This window comes from Eulemur rufifrons, chromosome 4 (genome assembly GCF_041146395.1).
Source record: "Eulemur rufifrons isolate Redbay chromosome 4, OSU_ERuf_1, whole genome shotgun sequence".
Taxonomy (NCBI): domain Eukaryota; kingdom Metazoa; phylum Chordata; class Mammalia; order Primates; family Lemuridae; genus Eulemur; species Eulemur rufifrons.
The window spans coordinates 69,943,008-69,957,637 of record NC_090986.1 but is presented as its reverse complement, the minus strand read 5'-3'; the positions used below and the strand labels follow the sequence as shown (position 1 = coordinate 69,957,637).

General features: G+C 36.7%; 1 protein-coding gene across 1 annotated transcript in view; it reads right to left on the bottom strand.

Moving 5' to 3' along the window:
- Positions 1–2,980: 2,980 nt before the first annotated feature.
- Positions 2,981–14,630, bottom strand: part of TRPC4 (transient receptor potential cation channel subfamily C member 4) — a 192,097-nt gene continuing 180,447 nt past the window's right edge. The window contains exons 9-11 of the mRNA XM_069467313.1: positions 5,358–5,399; positions 5,139–5,228; positions 2,981–3,703 (exon numbers count right to left, since the gene is read on the bottom strand). Coding sequence (XP_069323414.1) covers positions 2,981–3,703; positions 5,139–5,228; positions 5,358–5,399 — 855 coding nt within the window. The remainder of the gene's footprint in view (positions 3,704–5,138; positions 5,229–5,357; positions 5,400–14,630) is intronic.

Sequence of the window (14,630 nt, the reverse complement as noted above, 5' to 3'; positions counted from 1 at the left end):
AAATGATGAGGTACAACTTTATAGCACACTTTCTTATAAACAGGGCTTCCAAAGTATACCTGCAATAAATGAAGTGCTGTGATTTTAACCTCCAGTCTGTTGAAGGTCAACTGAAATTTCAAGATGTTCCTCCACCCAACTCAGACAAAAAATCAAAAAAAAAAAAAAAGAAAAACAGATTTTAAATTAAGAAGGCATGAAAAACAAGAAACATTATTTATGTACATGGAAGGTGATTCCAAACCTCTCTTTAGTATTTGGAAATTTCTGGGGATAGGTATATTACTAGAAATGGAAAGAAACTGCAAATCACTTATTTGAAGACCTCAAACAAAATCCCTTTGCTTGAAATCCTGCTATTGTTCTATGTTTTTTTACTTTATCCTTACTGTTCATCTTCATTAATGCCACATATCAGTACATACTGAGAATAATATTCAAGTCTAGAACACGTAGTACTGACAATATCTGATGCTTTGTTCATACTCAGAAACGGATCTGTCAGTGACATCTGTGGGTTGCTAGAAGCATCATTTCCAGGACACTGAAAAGGAGGATGTTACTCATTCCAAATAAAACCCTCTATTATCACTGTGTTCCCCTGTAAAATGTCAGCACCCTAACCCTGACATAAATAAGCTACTGGGAAAAAAAAAGTTTTTGTTGTTTTAATTGTTGTTGTTGTTGTTTGAAGGAACAGAGGGAATTTGAAATTGAATTCTGGTAAAGTATGTAAAATGGTGATGTATAGGGTCATTACTTGGATGGGGAGAAAATGCACAGAAGAGGCAAAAAGAAATCAATGGAAAATATCCCAAATGTTAAGACTAGGCCTACAATTCTCCTCCTGTGTGTCCAACTAAGAAAAATTGGAGCATTTCAGCAGCCCCAGGCTTTAGTCTGAGTCCTTAGGTACTTGAGATAAAGGTGTTCTTGAAGCAATAAGTATATTCCTTAAGCTTGTGTTTCTCCAAACCTATCTGGCCAGGTTATCCTAAATCCTCAGGATAAAAATGAGATTTAGGAGTGAGCAGAGGCTCAGCGCCTCTTGCTTTTCTGAAAACTAAAATCTAATATTTCAAGTTGAATTCTGAAATCCCATACTGAGTATGTTTTTTAAATCGATGAACTTCTATGATGTAAATTTAGTCTAAAATACAGTACATTTTTTATTTTGCACAGTTCTCTTGCTTTATAAGGGGGGGGACACTTAGGGGGTTTATCAAATTCATTCTCTCTCAAAGTATAGGAATACAGACATGGCAATAGTAACCCGTATGTATATGCACATTTCTTAGCTTCCTCTGTGTATGTTCTGAAAGGCAGTCTAGTGTAGTGGTTAAGGGCATGACCTGAAGGACAAAGCACAGCTCCATCACCAGCTGTACTACCTAAGCCAGGTTAGTGCTTGTCTCAATTTCCTCAGCTGTGAAATGGGCATAAGAACAGTAACTACTTCAGAGGTTTGTTAAGAGAAGTACCTACATGTGATTACACGTATAGAGTATAGAACAGTGGCTGGCACTGTTATTGCTGTTATTCTTTGTGATGTATGGTAATCAAAACTGGGTTTCACAACATTATGCTGTTTTTGGTCAATGCAAAATTGTATACAATTTCTCTATTCCACACACGTAATTTTTTGAGGTAAAATCCACTTAGCATTTTCTATTCATTTGAAATAAATGCTAATGGCATGTGGTGAGGAATAGACACAAGTAATATAACTTAAACTTTAAGAAGTTTCCAGTACTATTTTTATACCAGTTGTAAACACTTTCCTTTTAATAGTTCAGTGAATGATTATAATATAAGCTAAATTACCTGGCAAGCAATAGAAGAAACAAAGAATTAAGAATGCTGTCCCTATAGGGGAAAGTATATATCTCTACCTATGTCAGATATGATGATGATTTTTGAATGATTTTAATTTTAAAGAAATACGTACCCATCACCGGAGAAAAGAAGACAAAATTCCTAGGTTTTTGTACTTCTTTTGAGTTGACAACAATATTGTGCTGATTGAAAATATTGGAATTTAACTTTGCTTAGATTTACATGGTGGGAATGAATTCATTTTCATCTGGGTCTTATGAGCATGCAATCATCTTGTTTGTTTAAGGTGTTTAAATTATTATAATTTATTATAATTCTTTTCTATATCTGAGCACTTTTGCCACATTTTTGAAATTCAGTAACCATAAAGACTCATCTTTATACCGATAAACAGTTAAACCTGTTAAACAGGTAATTTATTTTTTTAAAAAAAGTGGAGAGTCGAGATTTTTTCTGACAAAATATCATTAAAAATCATTAATCATCATAATTTATTAAGACAAACATTTCTTTTACTTACTAAAAGGAAACACTGGGACAAGCTAAAAGTCTACAAAGTATACCTGACTTTCATCTTAACAGAGGGTTGGATCATGACCCCATTAGAAGGCTTGCCTGCTTTCATCGTGTACTATAATTATTTACATGTTCTTAAGAAATAATTTGGTAATTTTGTGTTTTAAAGTCAAACTGTAGTACTGGGTGATCAGTCCTTGGTGAGCAGCCATTTCCAGAGACCTTAAAAAATATGAAAAGCTCTAATATTTCCAGCTACATTGTTTTTTGCTTATAAAAATATCTATTATAGGAGTCAACTACCACATGAAACGAATTGCATTGGTTTTAATTGAAAAAGATAGCTAAAAATTTTCTGTGGGTTATTGCAACAGTACAAGAATACAAGGTGCGTTTGTTAACAAAAACAATTGTAAAACAAATTGTGAAAGCAAAAGCAGGCTACAAAACAGAAGGGTTTTTGATTGCCTTTGCCTTATTTCAACATGTTACAGGTTAATACGCCACAGTTGAGAAACGCTATACAGTGTAAGTTAGCCTTTGCTAATTTGATTTTAAACATTTCCCCCCCACCCAGAGCACAATGGAAAGTATGTACGTGTATGGGAAACGCTGCCTCCTTCAAGTATCACAATCTCGTTGTCACGTAATCTTCGTGGGTGACTGTGTCTGTGAGGTTTACATCATAGTCTATGCTGGAGTCCTCTTCCTTCGCATGTTTCTCCTTTGGTATTATAGGAACGGTGTCCTCCACCACCACCTTCTCGGACTCGAAAGAGCACGCTCTCTTGCCTGCCTGTAACCCCAGTGTGTCCGTGTTCCTCTCCCTGTGGTCCACTAACACACACTGTTCACTGAGACCAGGAATGCTCAGGTCGCCCCGGGAAGCTAAGCCTCGGGGTTCCAGTTGAATATTTCTCTCAAGGGGTCCTGCGGCCTGTTGACGAGCCACTTCTTCTGAAACAGAGAAGATTTGGTTTGCATTTTGCTCAGCAGCATTTTGTTTTGATCGTCTATGAAACAACCCGAAGTTTTTGATATCGGTCACAAAATTCACTTTTCTCTGCTTCTCCCGTGGCGGCTCCTGCACCACCAGGGCGGAGCCGTTGCTTATGTTATGTCTTTCGGCCGCAATGGCTGCCGATCTCGGATGAATGAGCGTGGTCAAGTCAAAAAGGCTGAAATTCTTTTTCTTGTCCTTGCCAGTACCTTCATTGTCACTCTTTTCATCCGAGTCTGCTGAATTAGAGGACTCCTTCGTGGCGTTGGCGGATTGTATTGTGGAAAGCTTGCTTCCTCTCAGTAATCCCAGAACTTCAAAGCGGAAACTAGAAATGTCTTGCTTGAGTTCCTAAATGAAATTTAAAATGACAAATTAGGTGGTGACTTAAATTAATAAACAGTAGGGCATATCATTTTCTCTTTTCATGCATGGGCCAGAAATATTTTCACTGCTTTTTAAGAACTAGGATTCTACTCTTCTGGGGTTCTACTTAGAATTCCCAGTTCTCTCACTGACACTTGGTGTTCCTTTGATGTCTGCTAATTTCCCTATTGGAATTTTAGAGTAACAAGGAAATTTCGTAAGGTAAATGTAAAAAGAAACAGGAAGAGTTATCTTTTCCAGTAGAGTATAGTTGAGTATTTTGGGTTTCTCTGGGACTACAGTTTCAAGTACTTTCTCTAAGTATTCAACTCTGTCAATTCACCTCACTCTCTAAGGGATACAGTTTATAAGATTTTAAATATTGGCACATTTTTATGTCCAAAGGAATATCTTAAAGTAGAGCTTACCTCTCTAAGAGTTGCCAGTTACTTTCAATTGTTTACCACAATAAAGATGATCTTACCCCAACATCTGGGTCAGCCTCTATATCCTATGAATTGCTTCAGGTGAGACAACATTTCTGAGATTCATCCTTTCCCTGATTTTGTTGGGTAAATGAATTCCTAGTCTTAACCTGACGATGGCCTTCTTGGTGGCCTCCTGCCTCCAATCTATCTCTTAAATGAACCATTTAACTTTAATCTGAATTTTATGGCTGCAAAGAGCATCTTGGCTCCTAGTCAGTTTTCAACTTGTGCTGTAAGTTTTGCAATTTATCTATCTTCTTCATTCTCTTGTTCAAATGTGCTGCTTTTCTCTGTGAAAGGTCTCCTATAGATTTTTAAAGAAAATGTGTTTGGTTTTGCCTTTACAATCATAATGACTTCAATCATTCTCCCCAAATCTCTAAACGCTCATGCAAAATACCATAATCATTTTAAACACATTATTTAAGCATATAGTATATCATGTATTCTACCTATTTCCTCTTATACAATTAAAAAAAAAAAAACTCAAGGAAAAAGTTTATAAGTGTGTAAGTTACAATTAAACTGAAACCTTAAACTCCCTGCTACCAAAGTGTTGGAGAATACACAGAAGGTTCGTGCTGTTGCTAGTGTGTTGGTTACTAAATGTTTCAGATTTAGAAATCTAGCTGAAATTTCAAAAACTAAAGCTCATTCAGTATTATGTTGCTGGGATCAGCGAGTCAGAATGCCATGAAGCACTGCGATTTTCTCTGCATATTTGAAAGCAATTTATTTTGAAAAGTAATTTCACCACTTGCTGTTTTTGTTTGTTTGTTTTTATAATTCAATAGGTTTTAATTTAAAAATCATAAGGCATAGGCTTGCTGGAACATGTGGCTAAGTTTCCAGCTCTGATTTTTAATGTGCTGTATCTAGTTCCACATTCTGCAGAATCTGCCTCTCATGGTAATAAAGATGGAAATGGTTACCTTAAAGTTCTCTTCCGTCAGGCCTTCTTCAGTTTTAGCATCTCTAATCATTGCAGCAACGTAGCGCTTCACCAGGTTCCTCATAACTTCCTGGGGCATTTTAGAACACAGTATTGATATTCAATGCATAAATATGACTTCCCTCCTGAGTCAGTTCTGAAGGGGGGACTTTATTTTATTTTAATGCAAATATCAAGATATAATACAAAGGCAACTTACTTGATATTGGTGATGTCTTCTCAAATTATCAGCAGCTCGCCTCTGAAAAGAAAAGGGACATTTCCGTTTTGGTTATATTGCTATATTGTTACTCTGAATAATAATTTTTTTTAATTGTAAATGTTTTTATTGTCATTTCCCCAAAGTGGGAGTTTCACTAGACAATGGACAATGGCTATAGAGTGCTTCACATGAATTAAAACAATGAATAAACAAATATGACAAGGTACAAATATGTAATCTATGTGACATTTAAAACCGGATAAGTTAACCATGACAGTAATGTTCTCATATAGGATATAGGGTGATAGAGAATTAATCATAGTTGATACACACTCAAAATCACATGAAATGATGCTAAGACATATCAAATACAAAACATGTCCAGTAAAAATTAAAAATCTTCATAAATATCAATATAACAAGACTAAGAAACTATCTATGCAACATGTAATCAGAAATCTTGTAAGACAATGAACTCTTCAACACTAATTTCAATCCTATGTACATTAAGACGGGATTCCGGTTCCAGTTAGATGGCTGGATTTAACAAAATAAATAAAGGATTCTGTTAAAACACAGCATTTATTAACTTATCATTTAAAAATAAATAAATGAGATCCCCAGGTATCATTTTGAAGAGATTAGATGGTTTAGGGGCAGAGGTGGGGTTAGCACAGAATTGTGATTTTGGAGCGTAGAATGGAGAGAGAAGATATTTAATGATGGAAAGAAAGTCCATTATGAATTGAGTTAAATAATCAATGACACTTAAATTATATATTTGCAGATTTCACAAATATTCTAAAGATATTAGAAAAACAATTATGTAACTTTAATTTATCTGTGTTGAATAAACATCCATGCTAATTGTTAAGGAAGAGAACAGGCCAAAATAATCTAAAATGAAAAATATTTCTATTATAAAGAATTAATTTGGTAAATTGTGAGATAGCAAAAGGGGTAACATATCTTGGGTTTAAATAAGGCTTTTGATCTTGTTCCTTAATAAATACTTAATCATAGGCTGATAAAATAGAATTTTGAAAAGAGATGTGCATGTATCACTGTGAAATACTTTTAAAAATTAAAAAACTTAAAAGATACTTCTTTTTTCTCTTCAGAGAAATAGGGGAACATTCTATTTCGACTGGCTGTAGAATGGATTTGGGATTTGTGATTAGCAGTAATGTGTAGGAACAAACGAGACAATCCTTAGCTTCCCAAAAGCCAGTGATTATTCTAAATACTATTCACTTTTGCATAAGATATAAATTTTGAGGAAACAATTTCAATATGGTTAATGTATTAATTTTAAAAACTAGGAAATTTGAAACAATACAAAATTAGAATATCTTGAACAAAGTATAGCTGGGAAATTTTATGTCTGGGCCACCAGATGGAGGTGTCTGACTCCTATTGAGACACAGCTCAGCGGCCAACCAAGACAAAAAGCACTTTGAGAAAACATAATCCTCCAGATCTCCTTAAATTTGCTTAAAGTAAACAAAAATACTAAAGTGAGCCGTACGCCAATTTCTTTAACATTCTCACCATAAATATTATATAGCAGATCTATTTTCCATGATTTAAGTAGATAGAAACTCTTAATACAGAAAGAATTCAGTCTGCTTATTTTTCATTATTTTGGGGTGCAACAGCATTTCTCTATTCTGTTTTAGAATCCTTCTAAAATCCAATAAAAAATTTTTAACAGAGAGCAGTTAAAACTCATGATTTAACTTTAAAGTTCTTTAACACAAAACTAAAATTAAGGATGACAGAATCCGAAAATTATGAGTAATAAGGGAAAATGATCATGACACATTTTAGTATTAAATGAGTACAATCCATCTTTCAGCAGAAACTTAGTCATGCAAAAGTTAAAAATTTTAATAACAATATAAAAAAGTCAAAGACCACATTTGAACCATAATTATAGGCTAATTTTCTTGGGGAAAAAAATTTTAAAAACCAAACCAGCTTGTCAAAAAGAGAGAGGAATATTGGAAAAGTGTACAATGATTACTTTCAGGAGTTAGTTTCCATAGCCCAGGCTTAAGGCTAAGTTGTTTTTGCCCACTGCTTGTTTTCTACATCTACATGGTAATTACTACAAAACTAATCTCAGTCTTGTGAAATGACACCAGGCAACTGAACTTTAAAATCCTGGCTATGAAAATAGGAATGGATGAAGCTAACCCGTCTTCTGAATATCAAACCCCAAAATGAATGCAATGTACCCATTATGCCTACCTGTTTATACTTTCTTCCTTTCTGGGAGGTAGTGTGTTGTGACATTAAGACCATGGACCTAAGAATCACCACTGGGTTTGAAGTTCACTAAGCCTGCTCAGGGAGTTTATCTCTGAGGCTCTCCCTCTTCTTCATTTTTTATTTTGCAGGGTGAAGATAAACTGAGAAATTGTGCAGATTAAATAAGAGATTTAAGGCACCTATCGGTAACTAACATTAGTTCCAGTACTCTTTCCATTTTTCCCCCTTTTGATTAATAATATAATTTAACACATTTTTTCAAATCTTCTTGAATCACAAAACTTGTGCATAGTCTGGCACATATTATGATTACCTCTAAGAAAGTAAAAGGATGTACTTAGATGCAGTTGTGTCTCTTTGTGTGATATTTATGGCATTTCACGTGGAGAGAGAGCATTTCCTTCAGCTAAATAGTTGGATGCCTTTAGCCTTGGCAGTAGAGAGCTTTAGAGGTAGAACATTTGCATCTAAGTAATAGAGTAAAGGGCTACTTCTGGTAAATTTGGATAGCTGTGACACAAACTCTGTAGGCAGCCATCTTTTAGGTGAGCCTAAAAGTTTTGGGAACATTTCTGCATGACATTGGATTTTTGCTATGACCTCTCAATTTTCCTTTGTGAGTTTCTCTATCATGGATCTTAGCTTGCAGGGCCAATTTAACATAAATTTATTAATGTTAATGATACATTTTTATGTGACTACATGCACATGGCAGTGGGCTGTAAGAAACCAGAGATGAATAAAACACACTTTTGCCCTTAAATGGCTTATAGTTTATGAGGTGGAATACCAAGAACATGAATGACGACAGATGAAGGCAAACTACTATAGAAAATATGCAAGGGCTGTAAGAGTGTTATTTGAGTACAAGGGGAAGATGTGATATTGTACTAAGGAAAGAATCCATAACAGCCTTCATGCAGGGCATAAAGTATTAGACTGGACATGAAGGAATCATAGGATTTTGACAGGCAGAGACGCACAGACGTTCTAAAAGACTGGAATAGGGTGAGCACATATGCTGGGGCTAGAACGTGAGAGACATGTTATGGGGACTTCTGGCAGTGCAGTTGCAATGTCTCTGCTACCAGGAATATGGATTAGATGGGTTCTTTACATAGAATCTTAGATGGCACCATGAATTCAGTGGTAGTAACCCACCGGCATCTGGGTTTTTGACTAGTTGAGTGACATGTGATGAAAGTTTAATTTCTGTAATAGTCATCTGGCAACAGCATCAGGTAGAAAGAAGCTTCCTAGCTTCAGGCAGTGGCCATCGATTCTTGGCATTCTTTGGATTGCAGCTGTTTAATCTCTGACTCCATCTTCACATGGTGTTCTTGTGTCTCTCTGTCTTCACACGGCCTTGTTCATATAAGGACCCTTTTCCAGATGACCTCATCTCAACTAATTCCATCTGCAACTATCCTTTTTCCAAATGAGGTCATATTCTGAGGTACAGGGAGTTAAGACTTCAACTGATCTTTTTTGGGGGGCGGAGCAAAATTCAACCCATAAAATATGTACTCTTTGCAACAAACATAACAATAATTTTTGACAATTAGTGATGCCATTAAATATTATATAATAAAATTACCATCAATGATATTTAGGATGTTTGAAACCATTCGTTGGGTAAAGATCAGCTGAGCTTCAAAGAGACATTATTATAAGAGAAGACATCATATCTTATAATCATCACTGGAAATGACCACAAGCAGGAGGACTGACATATTTGCATTTATAAAAGTAATATAATAAAGGCCATTTCATTAAACAATGCCTACGTGGGTAATGGGTATTTAGTTTTCTTTCAAGTCATTCACAGGTTAAACTTTGCTTGATAAAATAATCTAAAATAATCTGCAATGACTAGTCATTCTCTAATTGTACTAAAAAATAATGACTTAGGTAGCATTATCTCATGGGAGGCCTAGGTTAGGAATAAAGAATTTCTCAGTGAGTGAGCTCATGTTCACAATGTTACTAAGAAATTTCTGGAGTTGCACTTTACAGCTATTTTTTGAAAAAAATTAAATTGGTTATCAGTGGTGTTTAAGACAGGAAAAATGCACCACATGACCAATCAAGGACCTACCTTTCTTAACAGGGTGTCAAGAAAAAATAGTATGGAAAAAGAAGTGCACTTTAAATTGGCACTTTTCTTTGGAAATTATTTCAGAAGTCATGAGACTGTGTGGAATGTTCCTTCGCAGAGTGGCTTTCAGGGCAGGAGCAGAGGGCATACCTGGGCACCAAATTAGCATGGCTGACAGTTTGCAGGTTCCTCCTGATTTGTTAGGACAAGACAGTTGCAGTACTGGGATCACAGAACTAATGATAAAGGAAAAGACCAGCTAGTGAGAAACCTCTGGCGCTGCAAGGAAACTCCAGGATTTCAATAAAAGTGTCAGGTTGCTTTAGAGCAAGGAAGGTTTTGCAGCTGCAAGAGAGGGCTCTGGGGAATTGGCTGTGACAGTTCCTCCCTCTTTGTCTCCAGTTCTCTCCACGTCCACCGTGCTCCACTGTGCGAATGTCAGGCTCACTTCACGTGGCTGCTTCCCCTCAGTCAATTTTCAGAGCCGTTTTCTCTCATTTCCACTCTGGTTTTTGTCTATCACTGATTTTAAGCCCATAAATTATGCTTTGTAGTCTTTGCTTTGCTCAGTGAATGCCTTAAGGGATGCAGCTTGCTGTGTTCTTCGTCTTCAGAAAAAGTAAAAATGCAAGGGGCCATTCCAGGTTGTCATATTTTTTTTCAAAAATTGGAGTTTGGCTCTGTTACAGATGGATCTACATATTATTCCCTATAAACAGTTTATTTATCATTACCTCTTGCCTCTACATATTGCTCTTTATGAACATACTCTCTAAGCGTACAGAATTAAATGATGTGAAATGTTTGAATGCTGTATGGTCAAACCAAATATTCAGGACCTCACTCGTGAAATATCAAGAGTGTCAAGCAATTAATCCCTATACATCTTGACCCTGCCAGCAAATCTTATAGCAATAATTTAGGGATCCAGAGATATTTATGGATAAATACTGTGTAAAGAAAAACAAAAATACCCGGACCCCCCAACTCCTTATGCAAAATGGAATGTCAAGCCTGGGTCATGCAACACCCCCTTCCAAATGAATAGCTGTTGCTAACATAATGTATTAGCCAGATCCCCATGGAAAGATAAAAGGCCTCAGGCCCCTATGTAGGACTGGCCCCTCATAGATCATTCATAAGAAAATTCCTTGCTGGGCTCCCATAAACAAGAACATGCAAATTGTAACTTTGGGTCTGCAGACTAAGTCTAGCTCCTGAAACTAAAGTTTATTCAATTCCACACTAATAATGTGGATTGCAATTTTATCTTCCCAGGTGCAAAACAGAGACGAGACCAAACATTCTGTATCTACTCAGGGACATCTACTTTTTTTTTTCAGGGGGCGGGGACAGGGTCTCACACTGTTGCCCAGGCTAGAGTGTAGTGGCCTCATCATAGCTCACTCACTGCAACCTCAAACTCCTGGGCTGAAGGGATCCTCCTGCCTCAGCCTCCCGAGTAGCTGGGACTACAGGTGCTGGTCTCCTCCTGACCTCTAGTAATCTCTTGCCTCAGCCTTCCAAAGCGCTAGGATTACAGGCATGAGCCACCACTGGACATCTACATAACTGATGCTTCCTTCACTCCCTCTTTCTCTTCTAACATTCACCTTTTCTTATATAAAATGTAGATTTTTCTGGGCCTCATAAGAATGTAACTGTTTACCTCCCCTCCGCTCCTTTTTTTTCCTGTAAGCCTTGTCCTTAAATACTGAAGTTCCCAAATTCCCCTTCAGAAAAAAGCAGTTACAGATTTGCCTGTGGTTTGTGTTTTTCCCTGTGGCATCCTCACAACCTCCATTGATTGAGACCTTTGCCTCAGTCACTTATTTTGGGCTGTCAACTGTCATCTCTGTTAGATTTGTAGTTAGGTCTACTGAGAGTCATAATGATTAGGGAACAACACATTTTGACAAATAACCACTAAAAATGAAGTCTGAGAGGGGCATGTACTATTAGCTTTCTTCCTTTAGTCATGATAGCTGATGTTAATTCATTTGGTTTCTAATTCATTTTGTGAACTAAAATAAAATCTTAAGGCTTCCCCTCCACCAGCCGACTGAATGGAGCCCCCTCCTGGCCAAGGGGTACCCTAAAAATGAATTGCCTGCCATGAGGAGGGAGGTCAGACATGCCTCATCATGCCCCCTCCTTTTTAGTAAATATCCTTTGTAACTCACTGATAGGCCCACGCAAGACAAATCTGCAGGTCCTCAATTTACACAACAAATGTGTCCGGTGGCTTGTCTCTGGTTAACAGACTTCCTTATCTTAAAACATTCCAAGCCTTTAGACAAAGCTCCATTTCTTCAATCAATTACAAGTCAAAGAGTCTCTAAACCCACCTATAACCTGTAAGCACCGCCCCCCTTCGAGATGGCCCACCTTTTCAGGCCAAACCAATGCATGCCTTCCATGTATTGATTTATGACTTTACCTGTAATCCTGTCCCCCTGAAATGTATAAAACCAAACTGTAACCCAGCCACAGCGAGTCCACCTGCTCAAGCCTTCTTGGGCGTGGCTCCGGGTCACGGTCCTCAAATTTGGCTCAGAATAAACCTCTTTAAATTATTTTGCAGAATTTGGCTTCTTTTCCATTGACAATTTGCAGAGCCTTAACTGAGCATATTTCTGTGGCACCTGCTCAGGCTCGAGTTACAGTCCATCTGCAACGCTGAGCTGAGTGGTACACAGCCATCCTGAAAGAGACCATGCCTCACCCTCATGTTCTCCTTACTACGTGCTTGAGAGAAAAATAGAAAGTAGAAAACAAAACTAAGGATGTTAAAAAATCATTTCTTATGATTTTATTAAAATACCTAGTTTTGTTCTGGTTCAGCATATTGACCTATAAATGTAAGCATTTCATTTAGAAACCTGGTCTGTGGCATTAAAAAATGTTTCATGTTAACTAAATGCTTTGGGGAAGTATTTTATTAGCATCTTTTTACTTTAATTAAATGATCTGGAACTTTTGAGCAACAAGCATGAAGGTTGGTTTTGTTTTAGTTTAAAAAGCTGAGATAGATAACAATGATTTCTTGAATAGGAATTTCTAGTGAAAGTTACAAGCTGGAAATGCCTGTTCAAATGGAGATTCCTGATGATTCTAGTGCACACTAAAGTTTGAGAACCAGTGCTTTCATACTGAGGAGGATATTTGCTGGTAAAGTGGAGTTAAACAAAAATTTGGCAAGAAATAACATCAGAAATCACAAGCTGTAGCCTGATTATTTCACCCTGAGTAGGCTGCCTCTTTGGTGGTATTTGTATAATTGCCTAGAGACAAACCATATCTAAATAATGGGTTTGCTTTCTACCATAAATGTTTTGCTCAATAATAAAGCATTTCTGCTTCATTTGTGCTTTCCCCCATAAAGCAGTCAAATGAAAGATTAATTTACCTGGAACTCCCAATCACCCATTAAAGGAAGTCCAAAGTTACAAAAAAAATATGAGTTAATGAGTTTTCAGGGATAGTTGTATCAGTATTACCGGGAAGCCATAAATAGCAAGATAAGATCACCAATAATGAGCTCCTAGACAGGGGCCGACACAGCAACCTGGAGGAGCCCTTAGTTCCCAGGCTCTTCCTGAGAACCTGCATAGAATGAGCACCTGGGTGACATTCAGGCAAAGGCTAGCTGACAAGGGCCAGTTAAGTGAACCACCAATGAGAAGGTTAGAGAAAGTGCCTCGAAGAATGGAGTAACCTCCAGTTGAGCTTTAATTTTCTGCTGCAAAACTGTGTGGCATAAATTTAAGCAAGTCGGGGATAACAGCAGAAGGTTAACCAGCCCATTAAACAACGGCTTTGGAATATAGGAGTCCAAGAGGCTGCTGAAAACAATGATAGGATCTGCAAAAGCTGTTGGAAAAAATCAAAAGACACAACATGGACGGTATTATTGCACGTTCATCAGACTTTTCAGGAAAATAAAAGAGGGCAGTGGAGAGCACACTGGATTAGGAAACAGAAGCCCCAAGTTTGTTTCCCCCACTCTGTCCTTAAGGGACCCTGAGACACTGGGCAAAGTAAAAAAGTTTTCTTTTAAAGAATATGGTTGAGCTAAGTGGTATCTAAGGTCCCTTTGTAGTCTAATGCTGTATTCTAAGCCATGCTTTGGTTTTATAAAGTGAGTGTCATTGGTATTTCAGTGTCACCTTTTAATTGATAGATACACATGTATGTATCTCTTTGTCTTCATATGCCTACCCAGTGAACTATTAGGAAAATTAACCAAACTGAAATGAATTCATGGCAAATCAATTACTTTTTGACATTACTTTCTCATTTAACTTCTCTATTAATATTACAACCATCTTAGTTTACTTTTCATTTATCTTATTTTTATAAGCAAGAGCTTGTTTATAAATAATACATATTATTTATTTTCATATAAATAAAAATATATAAAATTCAACTAAGAGTATGCAAATCAAAATATTATGGCTTTCTTATTGTGGAAATGCAGTACAAAGAAAGAGTATATTCAGATAGTGTTAGGTTGATTAGGCTGGTGCTCACCCAATGCCTTAGTGGAAAAGAGAGAAATGATTCAGAATATTTATTTAGCTTGGCATAAATTCCCAAAGCATCAAAATAGCCATTATCAACAGCTAGTAGAATTGACATGGCAAAGGAGAAAGGAATAGTTTGGGGTCATAGTTTTTGAATTAGCTTGTGGTGCATCAGCTTGGAGCAAAAGATTCAAATTAGAGATAGAGACATAAAAAGAAGTTTGTGATTTTTTTTGGAGATCAATAATATATATTAAAAAAAAAAAGCTCTTTAACATACGCCATTTGCCCTTTACATCTGAAAGGTATGAGTCACTACTTTCATAAGGAAGCCCAGTTGATTGAGAGCTCCTCTATGCATCTGTGCAAAGA